This window comes from Ammospiza nelsoni, chromosome 7, assembly GCF_027579445.1.
Source record: "Ammospiza nelsoni isolate bAmmNel1 chromosome 7, bAmmNel1.pri, whole genome shotgun sequence".
Lineage (NCBI taxonomy): Eukaryota > Metazoa > Chordata > Aves > Passeriformes > Passerellidae > Ammospiza > Ammospiza nelsoni.
The window spans coordinates 28,694,988-28,714,783 of record NC_080639.1 but is presented as its reverse complement, the minus strand read 5'-3'; the positions used below and the strand labels follow the sequence as shown (position 1 = coordinate 28,714,783).

Sequence of the window (19,796 nt, the reverse complement as noted above, 5' to 3'; positions counted from 1 at the left end):
GTGAGGGGCAGAGCCCCGCCTTCCCCGAGCCGGATTGGTCAGCGGGCCCGTCCCCATGTAGATTTCCGCCAATGGGGTGGCGGAGGCGCCAGCCCGCACGCGGATATGCAAATATACCCTCCTCCCGCAGGGGAGAGCGCTGGTTGGCGGAGAGAGGCCTCGACCACACAGCTGCGAGGGGAGGGGGGTGTGGGGGAGCCGTCGCGTTGGAGACGGCGGGCTCGGCGTTCCAATCCCCCCTCCCTCCCTTCCCCGCAGTGGGGGAGGCCCCGCGCGGCGGTGAGCGGGGCCGGGGGTGCGTGCGGGTCCCCTCAGAGCGCCCCGAGGGGCCCCGCGGTCTGGGGGCTGCGTGGCACCGGCGCCGCCGCTCCCGGGGACAGCGGCGCCGCTGGGAGAGGGCACCGCTCCCTCTGCCCTTTCCCTGGCCCTGGGTGAGGTGAGGCCGCCCCTGCTGCCCGCCCCGTGGGGCCGCGCTCAGGCTGCCCGGCCGGAGGTGCGCCCTGCCGGCAGAGCCGGTCCGGCGGCCCGCGGCCTCGGGAGGGAGCGCGAGTGGGGCTTCCTCCACGTTTGTTTCCTTTCTCAGGGGGAGTCCTGCAGCCCGAGGCTTCCAGCTGTGCTGCAGGAGCTGGGATGAAGTAGTGGCGTGAGGACCCCGCGCCTTAACACAAAAAGGAAGGAGGCTGGAATCGATGGTGGTGTGCTCTCCTGGCTGTTCCCTATGGCAGGCACGGACCCCCAGGTCGTGGCCTTGGCTGCTCAGATCACTGAGAGCAGAGAACAGGACATCCCCCTGCTGCTGCTGAAGTTAAAGGGTAATTAGTGCCGTTCCTAAAATAAAATTATGAGCAGGTGAACTATAGCCAGTCATTCTTCCGTCTACCTCCTTAAATACAGAAAGTTTTTCTGAAACTCTGTAAGGAAGGTTGATACGGCAGCTTTTCCTGAGAGAGGCGTCTGACTTGGCAAAAATAAGGAGGAGGAGCTGAGGAGCAAATGGACAGAATTTTTTTTCTGCTTTTCAGCTGTCACGCTGATAATGTGGGCCCTTTCCCTGCTGCTACAGGCAAGGATCTTACACTTGGTCAAATCATTTCTCCCAGTGCTCTTTGGGCAGAGAGCCAGGGTGGTTGTCCATATTCAGTTTTTAAATCTTAACACAGAAACAAGATCATGAACTCCTGTGTGACTTCCCTGTATTTCCTTCTGCTATACAGCCACTGCTCATAGGAATGGTTGAAACAAGTCAGGTCCTGTTCTAAATTGAGATGTAATTATAAGGAAGCTATATGTTTCCCAGTGGTTGTGGTTTTTTCTAGCCTAGGAAATTCATACAAATGGTTCATATCCCAGGTAATGTATGTTTTGCTACTAAATATGTAGAGAGAAAATGGAAACCTAAATTTAGCTATCCCTTCTCAATTGTCATATAATTTTACAAATGAGTTGTAGCTGTAGCAGCAGAAATTGCTGACAAAATATTTAATGGTATTGTTAGCACTTTTACAATTATTTTAATCCTGGATCCTGGCTCTGTGTACATATACTCTTCTTAGAGCATATATTTTAGAAAAAAGAAAAAAACCCTGCACATCAGAATCTTATGTTTTTCTTTGTCTCTCTCCCACTTTATTCCCACAGGAATTTTAAGCAGTCCTTCCTTAGGATGTGAAGAATCAAATAAAATTAAGCAAGATATATATGACTATGGTCTTACTCAGTACTGCCTGCTGGTCCTTAAGCAAGACCACTCTCAGCTGCATGGAGCCTGGGCTACTGCTGCCCAGCTAGCAGAGATACTGAGGTAAAAAAAAAAAAAAAAAAAAAAAAAGGCTAAGAAGAGGGCTTCCAGTTTTCTTTCTGTCCTTTCATCTTGCTCTTTCTCTTTTCAAGCTGTAATACATTGGCTCCCATCCAGAACAAGGCTTGTTGTTCAGGAAAGGCCAGGGTTAAAGTGCAGGGAAGCAGTCAAGAGCAGAGGGGTCAGGCATAGCCTAATTGGTCCTGTTTTATTCATTTGCATTGTGTTTCATTGAGCTGGGGGAACTATATGGTGAGAACAGGGTTTGTGTTGGTTTTACCTTTTTTTGTGGACAGTACTCACTAGTGCAGCAGTTTTTACCCAGTGATTATATAATTTTGAATTGTAGCTATTTAAAAATTGTTATTTTGTTTGCTTAGATTTCATCTTGCAAAGATCTTCAACCTGATTGACTCAATGCTTGGCCTGACTGTATTTAAATATTTATTTAATATACCAATTTGAAGTATCTACTTACATTTTTAAATATAATAGATGATACAGTTCATACAGACTAGATAACCTGATGTAGGAATATTGTGAGAATGGCATTGTAAATAAGAAAACTTTAAACTCAAACCCCCAGTGATCCAATCTCAATTTTAAATGTCAGGAAAAATAATACATTTTAAATTTTCCTCAAGTTTAGTTTTGGCTTAACTAAGGAGTAAAATTCTAAGGCATGAAGTAATTATGTGACCATCTCTTATTTATATCATATCTGCAGTATGAATTTTTAATGCAAGGAATTTCAGTAAGGGATGCAAGAGTTATCACCAGAGTAGTGTGATACTTAAATCATCCCCTAAAAGCTGTTTCAGTTGCAGAGAATACTAAAATTTATTTTAGCTCTAAAAATGTCCTTTTGTAGCTAGATGATTCTCAGCCTCATGCCTAGAATTTGTTTTCCAAGGGCTTTGGTAGACAGCTTTATGTGTGTGCATTCCCACAATGTTAATATAGCCTAGATAAGATATCAGAAAGCAAAATTCATAAAAAGTCAGGAAGACTCTTTTGTTGCACTGGTATCAGTGCTGAGTGCAGAATTGAAACAACTTATCAGTTGTAAAACATGCAGTTTCTTGTAAAAAGTCTTCCAGAAACAACTGACGTGTTCTGACGTGGTGAGTAAAATAAGACAGCTGAGATCTGAGGAACTGATTTCTGGCCCACATGCCTTCCTCAGTTTGAGAAAAGTTGTTGACAGGCTCACTGAAGGTTTTGTGGTATATTTTTTATACATATTTTTACTGACAAATGTGCACCCCCTTCATTATTGGTCTTCCTTTATCAGGTTTTTTTTCTACCTTTCTATTTTGCCTTTTTTTTTTTCCTTCTTATGACCATCAGAGCCCTTCCCTAGAATATAGAACAAGCCTGAACAGATTCTATGAAGCCAAAGGAGAAAGTGTGTTGGATATGTTTGTTTTTAACTGAGAAATGCCACAATAAGTAGCAATATGGTCTCCAACCTGCCAGTGGCTGCTCTTCCTTGGAGGCAGCCACCTTGGAGCCAGTCACAGCAGTGAGCTGTTGTTCAGGGGGAATTGTCCCATGCCACTGAAGCATTTCTCTGATGACGTGACATTCATTCAAAGTTGTTCAAACAGGCCTTTGACTATTCAGGTTGACTTTTTTCCCCTTGTTTCTTTCTTTTTTGTTTTGTTTTGTTTTACTCCATTTCAGTCATTGTTGTGTAGGCCTAGAGGTGAAAGAAGATCCTGAGGAATTTTACAGGAAGTTTCTTCCTTCAGTTATAGACAGCCTGCTGGTTTTGGGAAAACGCTTGCAAGCACGATTTATCCGAGCAATCAAGGTATTTACATTTCATGGTTAAAAAAGCAGAGAATGCCTGAAAACTTTCTGCATATTGGATAAGTAGGATATTATTCTAGGAATATGGTACTAGGAAAATTTATTTTCTAGAAATTGCAGTAGTTTTTTTATGCCTCTGAGCTCTGAAGCTGAAATCTGTAATTGTGCAGCATTTTCTCCATGACTTGTGCAAAACCACTATACAAAGCCCTACAAAAGACAGCAGTCATGGTAGTGTCTTAACTTTGCATATCATTAGTTCAGCCTTCATAATGACTTAGTTCTCACTCATTTTATTCAGCTTTACTAAAAATGGTTTAGGGAGTCCTAAGATCTTAAATCAGATTTGTTGAAGTTTGTTTTGTCATTCAGTTTCTGCTGCATAATTGGCAAAGAAATTCCAAGAATGCTCACTGTTTCTGAACTTGCAAATGGAGAATGCCAAAGGCAGACTTCATGAATTTATAGATTTAAACACTTTCTCACATTTTCCTCCTTTTTTGCAATGAAGAAGGGTTTTGCTCAGCGAGGTTCCCTTATGCCTCTGGAGTATTCTGAGTTCTAGAATCGGAAGGAAAACTACCCCCAACAAACAAACACCCATGAGTAATTTAAATTACCATCTTCATGGATTCTGACAGTTTCTTTTAATATCCCCGTTTCTCCATACTATCTCATTTCTTGGCTCACTGGCTTCTTGCAGTTAGCCAAAGTTTTCCTGCAAAGTATTGTGTTAGACACCACAGACAATCAATTCCCAGAAAGCATCAGTGCAATGACATAGTTTCTGTTAGTGCAGTACTTGAGAAGTGCATTTTGTGCTTGACAAGGAAGCTTCCTAAATGACATCCCAGGAGACTCCTATCCACAATATGTAATTTCCCCCATACTTTCTTATTATGTCTAAGCCTACATGCTACTTGAGTCATGCTTGTGGGCAAAGATTTCTTTTGAATGCAAATGCAGTCTACATTGTAATTAGTACTTTGGCTTTTAAACTTCATGGTCTCAGAGGTGACTGGGCACCCAGACTTGATGCTTGCTCAGTGGAATTTTGGAAATCCCACTCTACCAGTAGAGATTTAAAATTTATTCTACTCTTTTTTGCTTTTTGTACAAGTGTTTGAAGTCAAGGGAAGTAGTGAAATGGCTTTCAGAAACTGACGTGTTGCCAAAACAGAACAGACAATATTACAGCTTAACATATTATTGTTATTTTGTATTTCTCCTTGTCAGTCTGGACCAAATACAAAGTTAAACCTTGACTGAGGGCTGGGGCTCCAGCTGGGATCTAGGACTGGGCTTCCCAGGGTTTCATTTGTGGAGGCTGAATTAATGTGGGGTGTCTGACCATGTGCTTTGTAGCAACATTTGTCAGCAGTGGTAGCAACATTTGTCAGCAGTGAAGTACTGTCAAAAACCCTTTTGCTGTTCCACACACCAAGATTCCAGATTTCCAGTAGTCTGTGGCTCACACTTGGAATACAGACTGGAATGTGCCTCTGTATGTGCATTCACATGTTAAAACCTGAATTCCTGCTGGTCAGAGGGGAGCACTGGAGCACCTCTGCAGTGAAGAAGGGCTGAGAGATGGGGTTGTTCAGCGTGAAGAAGTCTCTGAGGAGAACTTATGTCACCTCCCAGTACCTAAAGGGGCTGCAAGACAGATGGAGGGACTTTTCTCAACGGCATGTAGTGACAGGATAAGGGGTGATGGCTTGACACTGAAAGAGGGAGGTTTAAATTAGGTATTGGGAAGAAATTCTGTGCTGTCAGGGTGGTAAAATGCTGGGACAGGCTGCCTAGAGAAGCTGTGGGTGCTCCATCTGTGGAAGTATTCGAGGCCAGGCTCAATGAAGCTCTGAGAAATCTGGTCCACTGTTAAGTGTCCCAGCCCATGGCAGTGGGGCTGGAACAGGATGGACTTTAGGTCCTTTCCTACCATTCTCTGATTGATTCTATGTTTTTTTCCAGTCCAGTGCTATCACAGGCAAGCACATGATGTAGTCTGTTTGGCAAACAGATCAAATTTCAGTTTTATAGTGGTTTGGTGTTTGCTCCCACACCTCCAGCTAGGAGGTGCTTCTGAAGCTTCACCATCAGCTTCACTGATTCCAGTTATCAGGAATCTTTTTCATTTTGACTGTGTCCTTGGCCACTTCATACCTTTTTTGTTTTCCCCCTCTTCTTTAAAGTAATATATTTCCTACTTAGTACATTAAATCTGTGATGCATATTTGCTGAGCTATCATTTGTCTTATCCTTCCACTGCTATCAAGTATTTTTAAGGCGTAAACAAGATTTCTCTCTCATTGTTGTGATTGTTTTTCCCAAATGCATGCATTTATTTTTTTAGTATCTTCAGATCTTCTTCATTGATCTCTGACCTCAAATGTTTCACAAGTTAGAGTGGTTTTTTTTTTTAACTAGTTCCTACAGTTTCACCAACTTCATTTGGAAATTTGGTGGAAGTTTGGTTGCCAAATTCCTGAGGCATTCAAACCTTCCCATGACATCAAGATGAAGCCCTTAATGAAGATAAATACACATGTTTTTACCTACTTCTCTCTTTTTTAGGATAAAGAAAAACAAGACTTTTTACACTGGTTCCAAACAGTAACTGATGCCATCTGCTGGCTGTTCGGCGGGCATATCCATCTAGCAGCACGTGGTAAGGGAAATGCCAAACCACAGAACGCCTGAACTTTTATTTATGGCAACTACAAGTTTCAAAATTCATTCTTAAGCTAATCTCCACCTAGTCTTCTAAACTTGAGTAGTTGTTAAATCAGTCTTTTTAAGTAGTCAGCTCAACAGCAATATCTGAAATGGTAAATATCCACTGAAGGGAAATACTCAAGAGTTCCCCTTCTAGTCTTTCAGAGATAAACATTTAAAAGTGTCATCCTGTAATTTCTCTTTGTAAGTCTATACCTTTTAAAAATCAGGTTGTTGGGGTTTTTCTTTCCCAATAAGAGACAATTGATCTTTTCCTGTATGTGATTAAAATATGCAGAAATTTGACCAGAGTACATTGCTAACCTAAGTAGATAGATTTGGAGACAGATTTCTGAAGTTTTTTACATGACAAGAAATTTTACAAATATCTAACAAACTTCACTATATATATTTCTGACCAAAAGAAGCTTTCATTTAAACTGATGTTAATCACATTGATTCTGAAAAGCAGAATTTGGTTTTGTTTCTAGTATTGGACAAAACTGAAAAGGATCATAAGATATATAACTAAAACCATAAATGGTCAGAAAAATTACTGAATACATAGCCAGTGATACACTGGGATGAAAAAGATGGTGCTTTAATTACATCGGTGTACTTGCATTAAATAATCTGGGGTAACAAACTGTCAAGTTTGAGGTCCTTAACTTTTCCAGATTTTGTTTCCCCAGTGTTAATTTCCCTGTTGTTGTAAGAAAAGGGTACTATTGTAGCAGAAAGGGGTTTAAAGCTTTCATTCCCTTGCAGCATCAATGCCTGAGGGATGTCCAAAGGCAGAAAAAACAGGATTCACCATGTGTTTTGGAGGTTGAAGTAGTTTAGTTATCTCAGTAAATTTCAGTGTAAGAATTATAAATGAGGGAGTTTGTTCCAGAAACAGTGTCTGGGTTTACTTGCTATGACTTTTGATGAAGTTTATTTGGTTTATGGTATTTTCAAGTCTGGTTCTTATTTCATGATTTCTTATTTGCTTGTTTTTGGTTTTCTTTGCAGTACTACAAAATGATCGCTTCCTGCAGTTGTTAATAACAGATGATGTTGAAACAACAATTGTAATGATGTCTGTGTTACACAATATTTTGAGGGTCAATAGGTTGGTTGTTTTTGTATCATTATTTTTCTTAATAATAAATAAAAAAGGTAGCTAATTACTGATTGGTAAAATAAAATCTTTTCATTTGCAAGCATTGTTGTGTTTTACTGTTTGGGGTTTTTTTCCCCCTAGTCTTTGTAGTAGAAATTAAAAACATTAAAAAGCTGGGATTTTATTCTTCTTAAATTGAGAGAGTGCTAATTGGTTGATTGAAACAGTAGTACTGTCTGGATCATATTCCTGGTCCAGCTAGCTGGGCATCCTGGCTTGCTGTATATAGCTGACATAGCTAAATAAGTCACTGTTAAAAAGCTCATGTTTTTCAATTAACACTTCTGTCCCATTCCCCTTTTTTTTTTTTTTTATTCTTTTTTAAGTTCTGTCTTGCTTCAAGTTGAAGAAGAGACCCTTCACTCTGTCTTGGATGAACTTGTTTATAAGCTGTCCTCTACCACCAATCCTGCTATAGGAAGTGCTGCCACAAAACTGCTGTTACTAGTGGCAAAATCTTGCAAGGAGCTTGTGCAGTTACTCACAGCTCGCTACAAAGGTTTGTAAACATGCATGGGACCAATCACTGAGCCTCCTCTTGCATTCCCTGTGAAAATAAAAAGACAGAAATTTCCCATTGTGGTTCAATAACTCACCAGTACAGGTGGAAACTGCAATGCCACGTTGCTTTGTGGGTTTTTTCCCCTTCTATTCAATTTCATTGCAGTTTAAGGCACTGCACCTCTTTCTGTTCCCTAGATTTATTTTCTTCTGTGTACTGAACACTCTGCATGTGGCAACTTGTCTTTTAAAGTTGTTGATTGTGATTTCCAACCTGATGGGCTTTTGCTTCTTTCTGTTTCCCTGTGCAGGTTGGTTATTGAGGGATGCACTGGCAGGGTGCCTGCACTGCCACAGTCAGAGAGCCCTGTGTCACATCTACCACAGGCTAAGGCTCACTAATCCACAGCATGAAAGTTTTACTTAGTGACCTGCTGACCCTGACTGTTGCAGATCTCCCCATCTGATGGGGGCTGTTTAGCTATCCAGGAGCTGGCTGTCTTTTGATATCCAAGTAATTGGAATGAGCTCTTTCCAAGAATTCATGAGATTAATTTATCGTTTTGTCTCGATGCCTTCATATGATAAGGCTGAGTATGTGTATAATTTGTTCTATGTTATTCATTTCTTAATGAGGTGTCCCATTTAATTTTTCTGTCTCTAGCATAGCAGGAAGCTCCAGGAAACCCCTTTGCACTCTATCATGCCCATGGAGACTAAGGAACAGGCATAATATCTGCCATGTCTTTTTTGTTCTGGATGTTATTGTGGGTCAAAACTACTTGTGAGCAGCCTTAGTCCTTAGAGGACAAAGACAGTAAGAAGAAGAAATGTTCAATTCCTATTTTTTGCACTTGTGCTGACTACTTATTATACAGTAACTACCAGATAAATTTCTGGACCAGATGAACAGCTTTGCCACCCTTTTGCCTACAGAACTGAGAGGAGGGATTCCTTGTATTGCAGAATTAAGTATAGTGTGCCTAAGGCTGCTATCACATTGTGGATTCTTGGGAAGCTGCCTTGATGGTCTGATCATCCCAGCTGTAGAATGCTGGCTTGTTTGAAGTCGTGTAGATCTCCAACAAAGGATGCTTTATTTTGCTCTAGAATCACAGTATGCCTCAGTAATTTAGAACTGTACATGTTTCCTCTTTCCACCAAGAAAAGAAAAAAAAAATTGTGTTTTTTCTCTATTTTTTTTTTAAGTTAGAATCCTTCTGTTAGTTTTAATTTGGGCTTTGGAGTCCTTTACAGACTTTGAGGAATAAAAGCAACAGAGAAAGCACTACAGCATTTCCACCATCTGGCCATCTCACTGAAGTCCCTTGGCTTCACAGTGGCAGAGTGAGGTGCTTTGGTGCGAGCTTTGCCAGTGAAGGCAGCCTGCTGGAGCTGAGGGCACCTCCAGGACCAGCACAGCCCCTGTGTCAGGTTCCCTGGAGGGCCTGGCCTTTTGTCCTGCATGGGCTGACACATCTGTGAGGCACTCTGGAGGTGCTCCCTGCCAGTAGCCAGAAGGAGCATATGGCTGTGTAGTCTGCACAGAGACTGGCATGTGGTTGTGTGAGACCCACAGCACTTGTGTGAGGGAGCTCTCTTGTGTAGCCTGGCTCTGGAGTCCTGCCTGTCTCTCCTGAAGTGTTTACCTGTCATTGTTTTTCTACAATGGTGCACATGGTGCCACAGAGGTGCCATTTCTGTGTGCTCCAGATCTGTAAGTACATGTGAGTGTTGTGTTGGAGTTCCCAGTGTATGAATAGGTTTATGGACAATAACTTGAAGATGGAAAAGTTACTTGAATCTGCAGTTCTTCAGGAGGCAAACATGCACATACTTCCTGACCTCCTTCCTCTTCCCTCCAACTCCCTGCAGAGCCCTTAGGCTCTGGGATTTGTCTAATACAAACATTTTAGCACATGTCTACTTGCATAGGGAGTATGTGTGTGTTGTGGGGGGAGCACAAGGCTGCTTTTTAGCTACTGCAAACTCAGAAAGCTCTCTTGTCTCATGGATTGGATGCACAGGCACTCACAGTTAAATGATGCTGTGCAGACATCAAACAATTCCAGCTGGAAATAAATACATTTTACTATGAGAAATAAGAAAAGAGTGTTAGCAACACCCAGCACTTGTGTAGTGCTTTGAATTCTTTTTAGCATCTTACAATGACTTACTGATAAGACACTGAAAGTACATTGCTAATCTGACTGTCAGTGATATAAACACAATACTGACTCGGACATAGAAAATCACTGGATAATACTTCTTTGTAATAGTTGGAGCACCAGGCATTCTTTGATAAGATTAAGCATTGACACTCAAAATGGCTGATGGTCTTCAACTCTCACACTTCTTTGCACATAGAATCAGATTTAATTTGTTGATTCACAGTTTGTTACTTTGAGAGACTGAAAGGGTAAATTCATGTTACTGAATTAGCATCTTCTCTTTCTCTTAGGATTAAAAGGGCTTTTAAGTAAACAGTGGACTGGCAAAGGATTTGACAGGGAGGTCAATCAACTCTTGGACCTGCTGTATCTGGAACAATCCAGTGGAAAAGGAGAAATGCAGGTGATTAAGTTTAATGTGACTTTCAGATGTAAAATCCTATTTAGATGTGAAATCCTATTTACATGTGATTTGTGTATGTTTAGAAGAGATTTACTATATCACTTTGTAGAAACTTTTCAAACCTGTGTTATTATTTCACTATGTTAATAATTTTTTAATTGCCTTTTTGAAATTATTTTATTGCAGTTTTTTAAAACATCAAGAAATTGCTCAGTCATTAAAATATGGGACTGTGACTCAAGAGATTGGCTTTCTGTGCAGATTCACCATAGATTTCAATATAATCATAGGGGGAAAATAATTTTTTTGCTAACTATCAGATTAAAATAACTGCATCTGCCTTTCTCACATCAGTGTTACAAATTTATATCTCTGAATTCTAGGCAGCATTTACATAGAACTAAGTCATGTACAGAAAATGTGCAGTAAGAACACCACCTGGACTGTGTTCCCAGTGAAAGAGACAATGTGTGTTTCAGGAGCATCTTAAAAAAAATTTACATGCAGGTTTCTCAGAGACAATACATCAATGAAAATGTTGTGTTTGCAGAGACCTGCTTTCATCTTCAACAGAGCAGGGTGTTTTGTGATTCAATTTGTTTGTGGTTTTTTCTAAAATCCATTTAAGAATAGAATAGATTTTTTCATGTTTGCATTTCAGTGACTTCTGATCATACTGCAAATTTAACTTTTTTCCTACTGCTCTTTCTCCAAAGTTGTCTTTCTGTCCTCTCTAGTGCAGGTATTTTGATTGAATCACCATTTGAAATAGCAAGTGCTTCAGGTGTTTTAAATACGAATTTTTCATATTGATTTTACATATATATACATTTGTGCTGTAGATTCATTTGTTTATCACAGAGAGCATCAATACAGGTGGTCAGATTATCTGCTTTTGGGGCAAGTATGGAGTTCATGGTAATAACTGTCTCATAAGACCTTAAATTCTCCAATTTGATGCATTTGAAAACTGATGGGGTTTGCCCAAATGTTGAGATTTATGATTGTTCAATTATGCAAGCAGTAATAAAGTGGTTTTATATGCATGGACAATATTCTACCAACTGTTTTATTAATTTCAGAAGCAGCATGAAGCAGCCTGTGTAATCCAGGCAGTGTGGCGGGGATTTCAGACAAGGAAAAGGCTGAAAAAGCTGCCCCAAGCAGTGGTCACTTTACAGAGAAGCTTCAGGTAAATAGTATGACTTTGTGAAAAGCAGTAAAGAACAGGATCTAGTACAAAGGTTTGAGTTGGGCTGGGTTTTCTCAAGTCACAAAGGAAGAGGAAGAATTCAGATCATCTAATTCAGTGTCCTGTTCGAAGTAGGCCTGCCTCAAAATGGGATCTGGATGCTCCGGGCCACATCCAGTTTTAGAGGTCTCCAAGGATGGAGATCCAACCATCTCACTTGATCCCTTTCCTTGTGCTGAATGATTTGCCTTGTGAAGAATTCCTCCATTACAGGCAGTGGGAATTTCCTTGTTGCACTCTTTATCACTGCCTCTTGTCCTTTTTCTGAGCACCCCCATGAGTCTGGCTGTGTCTGCTCCCTAACACTTCTTTAGGTAGTGAGAGACAGATTTGCCTTCCTGTAGGCTAAACACACCTTGCCTGTCCTTTGACATCCTACATTGCATGGCCCTAATTGTGTCTGTTTGGACAGTCTCTATCCCTCCATTGCACCAAACAGCACTGGAAGATGATGTACTGGTGGTAGGACAGATAACTGGTTAACAGTTAACTTGACACACAATTGTTCTGTAAATTACATTGGAGCTACCATGGAGCTTGCACATGCCAGAGTGCTGCAGAAACCAAGGCCCTTAGTGCCAGTGTAGTGCTTGCAAGACCTTGTTCTTCATTAATTTTTAAATCTTTGGCTCTCAGAAGCAGAGTTACTTCAGTGACCTAGAAATAGTATCCTCTGCCTTGGAGCAGCAGAGAAAAAGGAAGCTATGTAAATAATGCTTGTCTCACTTGAATAACACTGCAGCAGTAATGTTAGCATGTGTTAGGCTAACTGTTTTGAGAAATTTAGTTTGAATTTAACATGGGTTAAGGGATTAAAATCAACTGTAGACTCCACAGCAAGTTTTTTCAAACTTTTTTTGCACATTGATCATTACTGTGTCAAAAGTAGATCTTATAAATCACTGTCAAATCACATTGCATGTAACCAAAGCAATACAAAGCAAACAACTATGCTTTATTGTCTAGACTGGCCTTAAGAGGATATTGGACTATCTAAGGTGTAGTTTTTAAATTCTGAAAGATTTGCAGGGGCAAGCAGTGTGTCTGTTGAGAGCCACTGGTCCCTGCACTTTTGTGATGGAGTCAGACATCCTTGTCACTCCCTTTTACTCCACCATGCAGTTGAAGCCCATATTCCTTCCCTCATAAGGCACCTTGCAAGCCTGCAAGCTAAACTTACAGCCCAGAAATTTTGGATGATGGGCTAAGGTGTAACATGGAAAAGCAGCAGGGAAAGGATGGTGAGACTATCAGCCATCACCAAGCTGCTTGACTCCCTTGTGTCATATTTTCAATATTGTAGGCATTAGTGTGTGCCTTTTAGGTAGCTCTCAAGTAATTTAAATGGACTTTTGAAAGTGTTTGTTTAATATTGAGAGGAATGGAAACTTATTAATGTCCTTACAGCTGTGTGTGTTCATGGCTCACTCAGTCCCAGTGTACTGAGCAAATACAGAACTGTACAGTGCCAGTGTTGGTTTTCTTCTGTCTACCTCAAAACATTACACTGAAAAATAGTGTTTGGAATACTGTAAACATGACTGTAGAAGAGCTTTTAAGAGTACTTTTTAATTCTTAGCAGTTGGGTCCTGGTTATGTTCACAGATTTATTTTAGAACAAGTGTGGTTAAATAGTGCCGAGATTGAAACTCCAAACTTTGCTCACCTGCAGCTGCAGAAAACTCTGCAAGTTACAAACTTTTGAAACTGTGGTTTCAGAAATATCTCCTCAGTGAATGTTAAAGCCTGTGGTCTTTCCTTGAAGCTAGTTCACTATTACATAGCTAATTGTAGGACATTTTAAATGGCAATAATTTTTATTAATAATGCATCAAAAATGAAACCATTTTACATTTCTAAAGAGATGACCAGAGGGAGGCTGCTCTGTGCAATGAACTGCAGAAGGAAGCTTGGATCTTACTCTGTGTATGTTTTACTTTAGTTCAGAGGCAGTTCCCTGTCACAGTGTGGTCTTGTGCAAGCAAATATATCTTATCATTAGGAGAAACAGAGGACAAATGTGTTTTGCAGACTACATAGGAAAGAATCAGTACTAAAGAATCATTTAAATACCTGACAGACACTTTTGGTTTCACAGATGTGCATCTGAGAAGTTCATGAAACATTCTTGTAGTTTTCAGCCTAGTGAAGCTGATAAAAATTGATGGGCAAAATATTAAAAGTTTTATCAAGAAAATGTGAAGGAAAGTCTTGTTTGATCCTGTGACTTCATTTGTCTTAGAAATATAATATTTGGATTAAAATATTAATTACCTAAATTAAAAATGTAAAAAATTACAGCCTTAATTTGTAGAAATGTGTGGGCTGAAAACCTTTAGTTTCCTTGAAACCATTCTGATATAATCACATGTATCATGATCTGTCTCTGTAGGTCGGTGTGTGGGCACATCTCAAGTCTGCATTACAGTTGTAAAAGGATTATTGTCTGTCACATTGTGGTGGAGGCTTTTTTATCTGATCAGATCTTTAAATCCAGAGCATCTCTTTCACACAACAGTTTCCATCCCAATCTCTCCCAGTTTTAGAGACTAAAGAGAAGATATGGTTGGTGGAAAAATTATAGCTCAATTTATACTAGTGATGGGAAACACAAATAGCTCATTAGTACTGTGAGTCTAAAGGTATGTGCCATGCAGCAATAGCAGAATTACCTGGACATTAGGTCTAGTCTGTGGACATTTTCCTCCTCTGGCATCCCTTGTACTTCTGCTTTGTCCATTGGTTGGTTTTCTTTCCTAGTGCTTAAAGCACCTCTTTCGTTGTCCCCAGAAAAGGGCTAGAGGAGAGCAGAACCCTGGGCTGTGGGCCCAGTGAGGGACTCAGGTCCTGAGTGGGGAAGTGATTTTGCTGCAGTAGGAACAGAGAAATCCCATTGTTGCTTTGTTGTGGGGTAAAGTTGTACATTCTCAGACTTAAGCTGCTAGGTTGGGTTCATTGGGATGAGAAGGGGCAGTGAAGGGAGGGAGAGCTTTAGCTCACACCTCCTCATACTTCACTGAGACCATGGCCAAGTGGTCTCAGTAATTATTAGTATCAATACATCAGTATATTAGGTATTTTATGTTAGTCTCTATATTGATATGTTGCTGTGTATTTCATTGATGTACTTGTTGTTAGTAGATTAAACACTCCAGGGCCAGTTGCAGAGTTTTCAGCTGTCTCATCTGTGAAACTTGTGCTGCAGGTTTTCCAGTGCTCAGGAGGGCAACACCCTACCATCAAATCTAGAAAAGATCAGGAAGAATTTGCAAGAAAATTCTTTCCTAGTGTTCTCTAACAAAGTTGATGGACCAAATGTGTCTGTCTGTATTTCCTGGAGAAAAAAAATCCCTTAAAAATTTAGAAGTAGGCTTGGCAGCCAACATTCTGATCTCCTTTCGCAGTCAGTACAAAAATAATTGTTTGTATTGTGGGAAGCAGGTGCCATGCATGCTGATGGATGGACTGGAAAAGGTGGGTACTGGAACAGATGGCTAATGTTGCTTTACCTCTTCAGCAAATGATGGAATCAAAATTGTTGTTCCAGTTCATTCTGGCTGTGAATGTCCCACATGAAGCATAATTCCCTTCAGATTGGGGAATGTCCTTCAGAGTCCTTAGAACTTTATCCTAAGAGTTACACTTTGATTTTGTAGAGTGGTTTAGAGTTTTTGTGGCTATAGATAGTGTGGTAATTTGTTAGTTTGCAGAAGACTTCTCATTGCTTGGTGTCATTCTGCAGCCAACAGCTGGCATAGCAGATTGTTTTGTGGATTTTCTTTCTCAATGCTGGACCATTTAACACAAAGAAAAGGAGAGATACCTTAAAGAAATTGACAACTTTAGGTAATGGTTAATGTATTTGTGTATTGCAGAGCTAAACGGGAACAGGAGCTGCAGCATTTAACAAAACAGAAGGAAGATGAAGCTCTAAAACTGCAAATGCAACTTCAGAGACAGAGGGCCATGAGACTCTTCCATGAACGACAGCTGGCCTTACTGGAAGTTGTCCATGCCAGTATGATTTATATTAAACTATAGCAGAAGATTAAAGTGTCTGGGTGTCCTTAGGAACAATTTCCCCAAATCTATTTACTAATCTTGCATGTCTATTTGCACTGTAGTCTTACTGTCTCTTCTCCTGACCCAATTATCTGAAAGAGAATGTGCTAATTCCCCCAGGGCTCAGTAACTACTGATCAAGATCTGGTGCCTTCAAAATGGTGCAGGAGAAAGGGAGAGACAGTTTTCTTGTGTTACAAAGCTCCATTGCAGCTGTGATCTGCAAGATCTGACCCACAGCCAGGACACCCTGGGGAAAGAGGGGCTTTTAACTAAGAGGTGCTCTCTAGCTTGAGGATTAACAATGTAAATTGTTAAGAGAACATAACCCGCAGTCTTCTAACTGGATTTTTGTTACCTTTGTAGGTCAGGTGAATAAATACATGCAGGAAATGGAGGAGAAATCAGCATTAACTATCCAGAGATTCTGGCGAGGGTATAGAGCAAGAAGAATTTTTCATCAGCAGAAACAATCTCTTAAGGAGTATAAGGCAGCTGTCATCATTCAAAGAGCAGTAAGTATTTATACTTTGGCCTAACAGTAGATAGGACTGAGTGGATTGTTGTGAAGCCTCATAAAACTGTTTATTTTCTTACTGTCAATTTAGCCATAAGTTATTAAAAAATTACTTGGGGGTGATAGTCTAGAGACACAAGTTGCTTTAAAGGGTTAAAGCTTGTATAGGCTACAAAGCCTAATACAGTCTTGCAACAAAAATATAAAAGCTGCTACTTTGAAACCCAGGATTGGAATGTCATCATACTACAGATGAGTCACTAACTTATTATGAGTGTTGTTACTATTCAGTGTTCATGCTGACCTTGTATGTTGTCTTTTCAACATCATGGCTGCATTTAGGCTTTAACAGATGCAGTACTGAAACACTTTCACTGATTGTTTATAAACAAAACGGGAAGACAAATTTCCTCTCTGTGATTGTTATATTCTCGTATGTTCCTTACAAAGGCTTGTAAATTCTTGGAGAAGCGAAGGAGGATGAGACCTCTCTCTCCTTGGAAAGAACCCAAGGGACTGACTGATGAGCAGAGACTGGCTTTGCAGCAGAAGGTGGATGACTACATCAAATTGCATCCGGTCTGTTTCTTAGTAATTTCATAATTTGCATTAATGATGCAACGTAAAATACTGTAGGGATGAAATATATTCATCTTCATAAATTATGATCAAGATAATCCATTTGAGGTATGTATGTATTAACCCTGCTTGTTTGGCAGCAAGGCACTAGGATATTGGGGATTTTAACCATTAATCTAATAAAAAGTGTCAAAGCAAACGGTAATTGGAAAATTTATATACATGATGATGGATAATTTTGAAGAGAGTTGCAGAGGAAGCAAAATTACAAAGTTAACAATTAGGAACAGCATTTGCATTCCTGGTTTAGGCATTATTCTACCCCCAGAAGTTTTAAAATAACCAGCTTCTAATGGTAACAAACTTATTTTCCTCCAGGCTTCCCAAATGTCAGAAGAAGGGAGTAAAGAATTGCATGTGCAGGCTCAGGCAAAGCTGGCACAGTTCCTGCTGAGGAACAGGCTGGATCAGAGAGCAGCACAGAGGAGAGAGGCTTTGCTGGCTCAGGTCAACACCGATGTGGAGCTGCTAATGAGTATGTGACTGCTCTGCTCATGGCTTTGATTGACATCTGGATTAAACCAATTTTCAGGGAAAATTAGAGTGAGCAGTGGTAAAACCTCATTTCCAAACTGAAATATCTTTCTTTGCCATGTGCCTTATCTTGAGATCCAGACATTGTTAGAGATTATCCAAGTGCTGCTGTAGGTTAAGAATAAACATCTGTTTTTCAAGGAACATCTTATTCTTCTGCTAGAAGTCTGTCTGATACGTTCACAAGAAAAGCAATAGCCCTCTAACAGGCATTAGAATTTCTTAAAAAGGGGGTCTCACCCAACCTATTCACCCACATTTGTTTTCCTTTGGTTTGTTTTCTCATGTTGTGAGTAAGCTGCTGGTTAAAACACTCTCACCCCTTCCAGATGAAAAGGGAAATCTTTGAGCTGCAATTTCCATGTTTTCATTTTCTTGGCCTGGCTTTAAGTGAAACAGAATTCACTACTGTGCTATCTTAATTCCAGACAAGTGGCTGCATGAAAAAGCAAGAGTAGCAAAGTGCAGCCACCAGAGAGCACCCAAGCTGGGCAGAATTCAGCAAGTTACTGAATTCCATTAGTCTGTCACGTGCTGTGTCACTGCAGCTCATCACTCCCTGAGCAGGCAAATCAGCAACACACTTACACTGGGTCTCCCAAGCAGGGAAACCACAAGGCTGCTGCACCAGAGCAGTGGAAACACCAAGCTGATATCACCCTGTACCAGGAGCACTGATCCACAGTAGTGACCAGGAGATTGTCTGAGGTTATGCTTCCACAAGAAGTCATTTTGGTGGATACCACCACTGCACCTGAAAGAAGTAGTCCATGTTTCCCCTTTCTTCTTTCTACCCCATTATGTATTTCTTTTGTCAGATTAGCCTTTATTTGGATTGCCACTCCAGTCAGATTTATGATTTATCATGTAGTCATAAAATTGCAATGCCAGCACAAGGAAAGGAGTGGCTTAGGACAGTGGGAAGTGGAGGGTAGTGTTCCTTTTATTTTTATTTTTTTTTTAATACTTATAAAACCACAAACAAAATACAGAAAACTCTTCTTCCTGTTCTTGCAGATGCTCCAGGTTTAGCAGAGACCACAGAAAAAGATATTGGTGCCTTTATGAGTCGATCAATCCCTGTAGCTACCAAGGCAAGACAAGCCCACAACACTATGCTAAAATCCACTCGTTGGCCATGGTGGAAGAAGCTTGGAGATGAGTTTATGGAGGATGATGTAATTCCTGATGATGCTATAAACACAGAACTGGAAACTCTCTTTATTGGAGGAAGGAAATCCTTTTAGGTAACAAGCAGAAGAATTACATATTCAACCAGACTCATATCTGCACTATGCACTCACTTGTGTATGTTTTTAAGGAAGGAAAACATTTGAAAAACACTGAAAAAGACCAAAGCCTTTTTATTTTAGTGCATTTTACTTAATAAGAATCCCTTCCTGTACATCAAGAGTTGGATCCTATTGATTGTGCTGTTGCAAATAGGATTTAAATATTTTAAATGAAGGTATTTTGTAATTTGTATCACTTTAAAAATAAGTTCACAACCTTTGGCTTTTCAGTTACTGATGTGTCGGAAACAAGAATTTGAGACTGTGCTAATGCCATAGCTACCTGTGCTATTTTTCAGGTGAAAGTCTTAAAAATTAGATCTTGCCTCACTGCAAAGGAGGAAAAAGTGCAGGGTTTCTGTTGGTTGTATGTGGGCAGCAGTATTGGTTCAGCATGTTTGTTTTCCATTCTCTCTGGAAGGCTTTGAGTTTTAATTTTAGTGGAGATGAATGGAAAACAAATAAATAGAAACAGTGGGCGGAAGACCAAGCCCATTGAGATACAGCTGATACATGGAAATTAATAACTGGATGGCTGCCAGGAGGAAGAGCTGTGCTCTGTGTTAACTTTTTTTCACAGAACTGTGATTTGGAATGCACTGAGTTGGCTCACAATTCCTTTCTTGGACAGTTAATTGATGAAACAATCCATTAAGTATTTTCTAGGGCACTTGCAGGTGTCTGTTGAGCTGCACAGTTCTGCTGTATAAGTTTTGAGCCATGCCCATAACAAGACAGGTACCCTATGACTACAAGAGCAGAGGGTGCAGTCACCAAATGCTCCAAGGGATGGAAGATATCCCTCAACAGCCAAGCTCTGGCACTGGAAATGGCCCAGCATCTCTGGATGAGCTGCAGCAAGCCAGCTTTTCCCTTCTAAATGCCTGAGTCCTCTGTGCACATCATCGTCCCCTTGGCCATGCAGCCTC

At 40.5% G+C, this 19,796-nt stretch overlaps 1 protein-coding gene across 3 annotated transcripts; it reads left to right on the top strand.

The window, feature by feature from the left end:
- Positions 1 to 147: 147 nt before the first annotated feature.
- Positions 148 to 19,083, top strand: IQCB1 (IQ motif containing B1). 3 transcript variants are annotated; one of them, XM_059475941.1, is made up of 14 exons: positions 148 to 279; positions 584 to 812; positions 1,639 to 1,801; positions 3,485 to 3,614; positions 6,191 to 6,284; positions 7,346 to 7,445; positions 7,823 to 7,995; positions 10,459 to 10,571; positions 11,654 to 11,763; positions 15,699 to 15,841; positions 16,252 to 16,400; positions 16,853 to 16,981; positions 17,360 to 17,516; positions 18,593 to 19,083. In XM_059475941.1, exons 2-14 carry the CDS (start codon positions 719 to 721, stop codon positions 18,820 to 18,822), a joined length of 1,785 nt encoding a protein of 594 aa, XP_059331924.1. In that variant the 5' UTR covers positions 148 to 279; positions 584 to 718; the 3' UTR covers positions 18,823 to 19,083. The 3 variants fall into 3 exon arrangements, with proteins under 3 accessions (XP_059331924.1, XP_059331925.1, XP_059331926.1); XM_059475942.1 differs by having other exon boundaries at positions 266 to 436; XM_059475943.1 differs by lacking the exon at positions 148 to 279 and adding an exon at positions 441 to 493.
- The last annotated feature ends 713 nt before the right edge of the window (positions 19,084 to 19,796 follow it).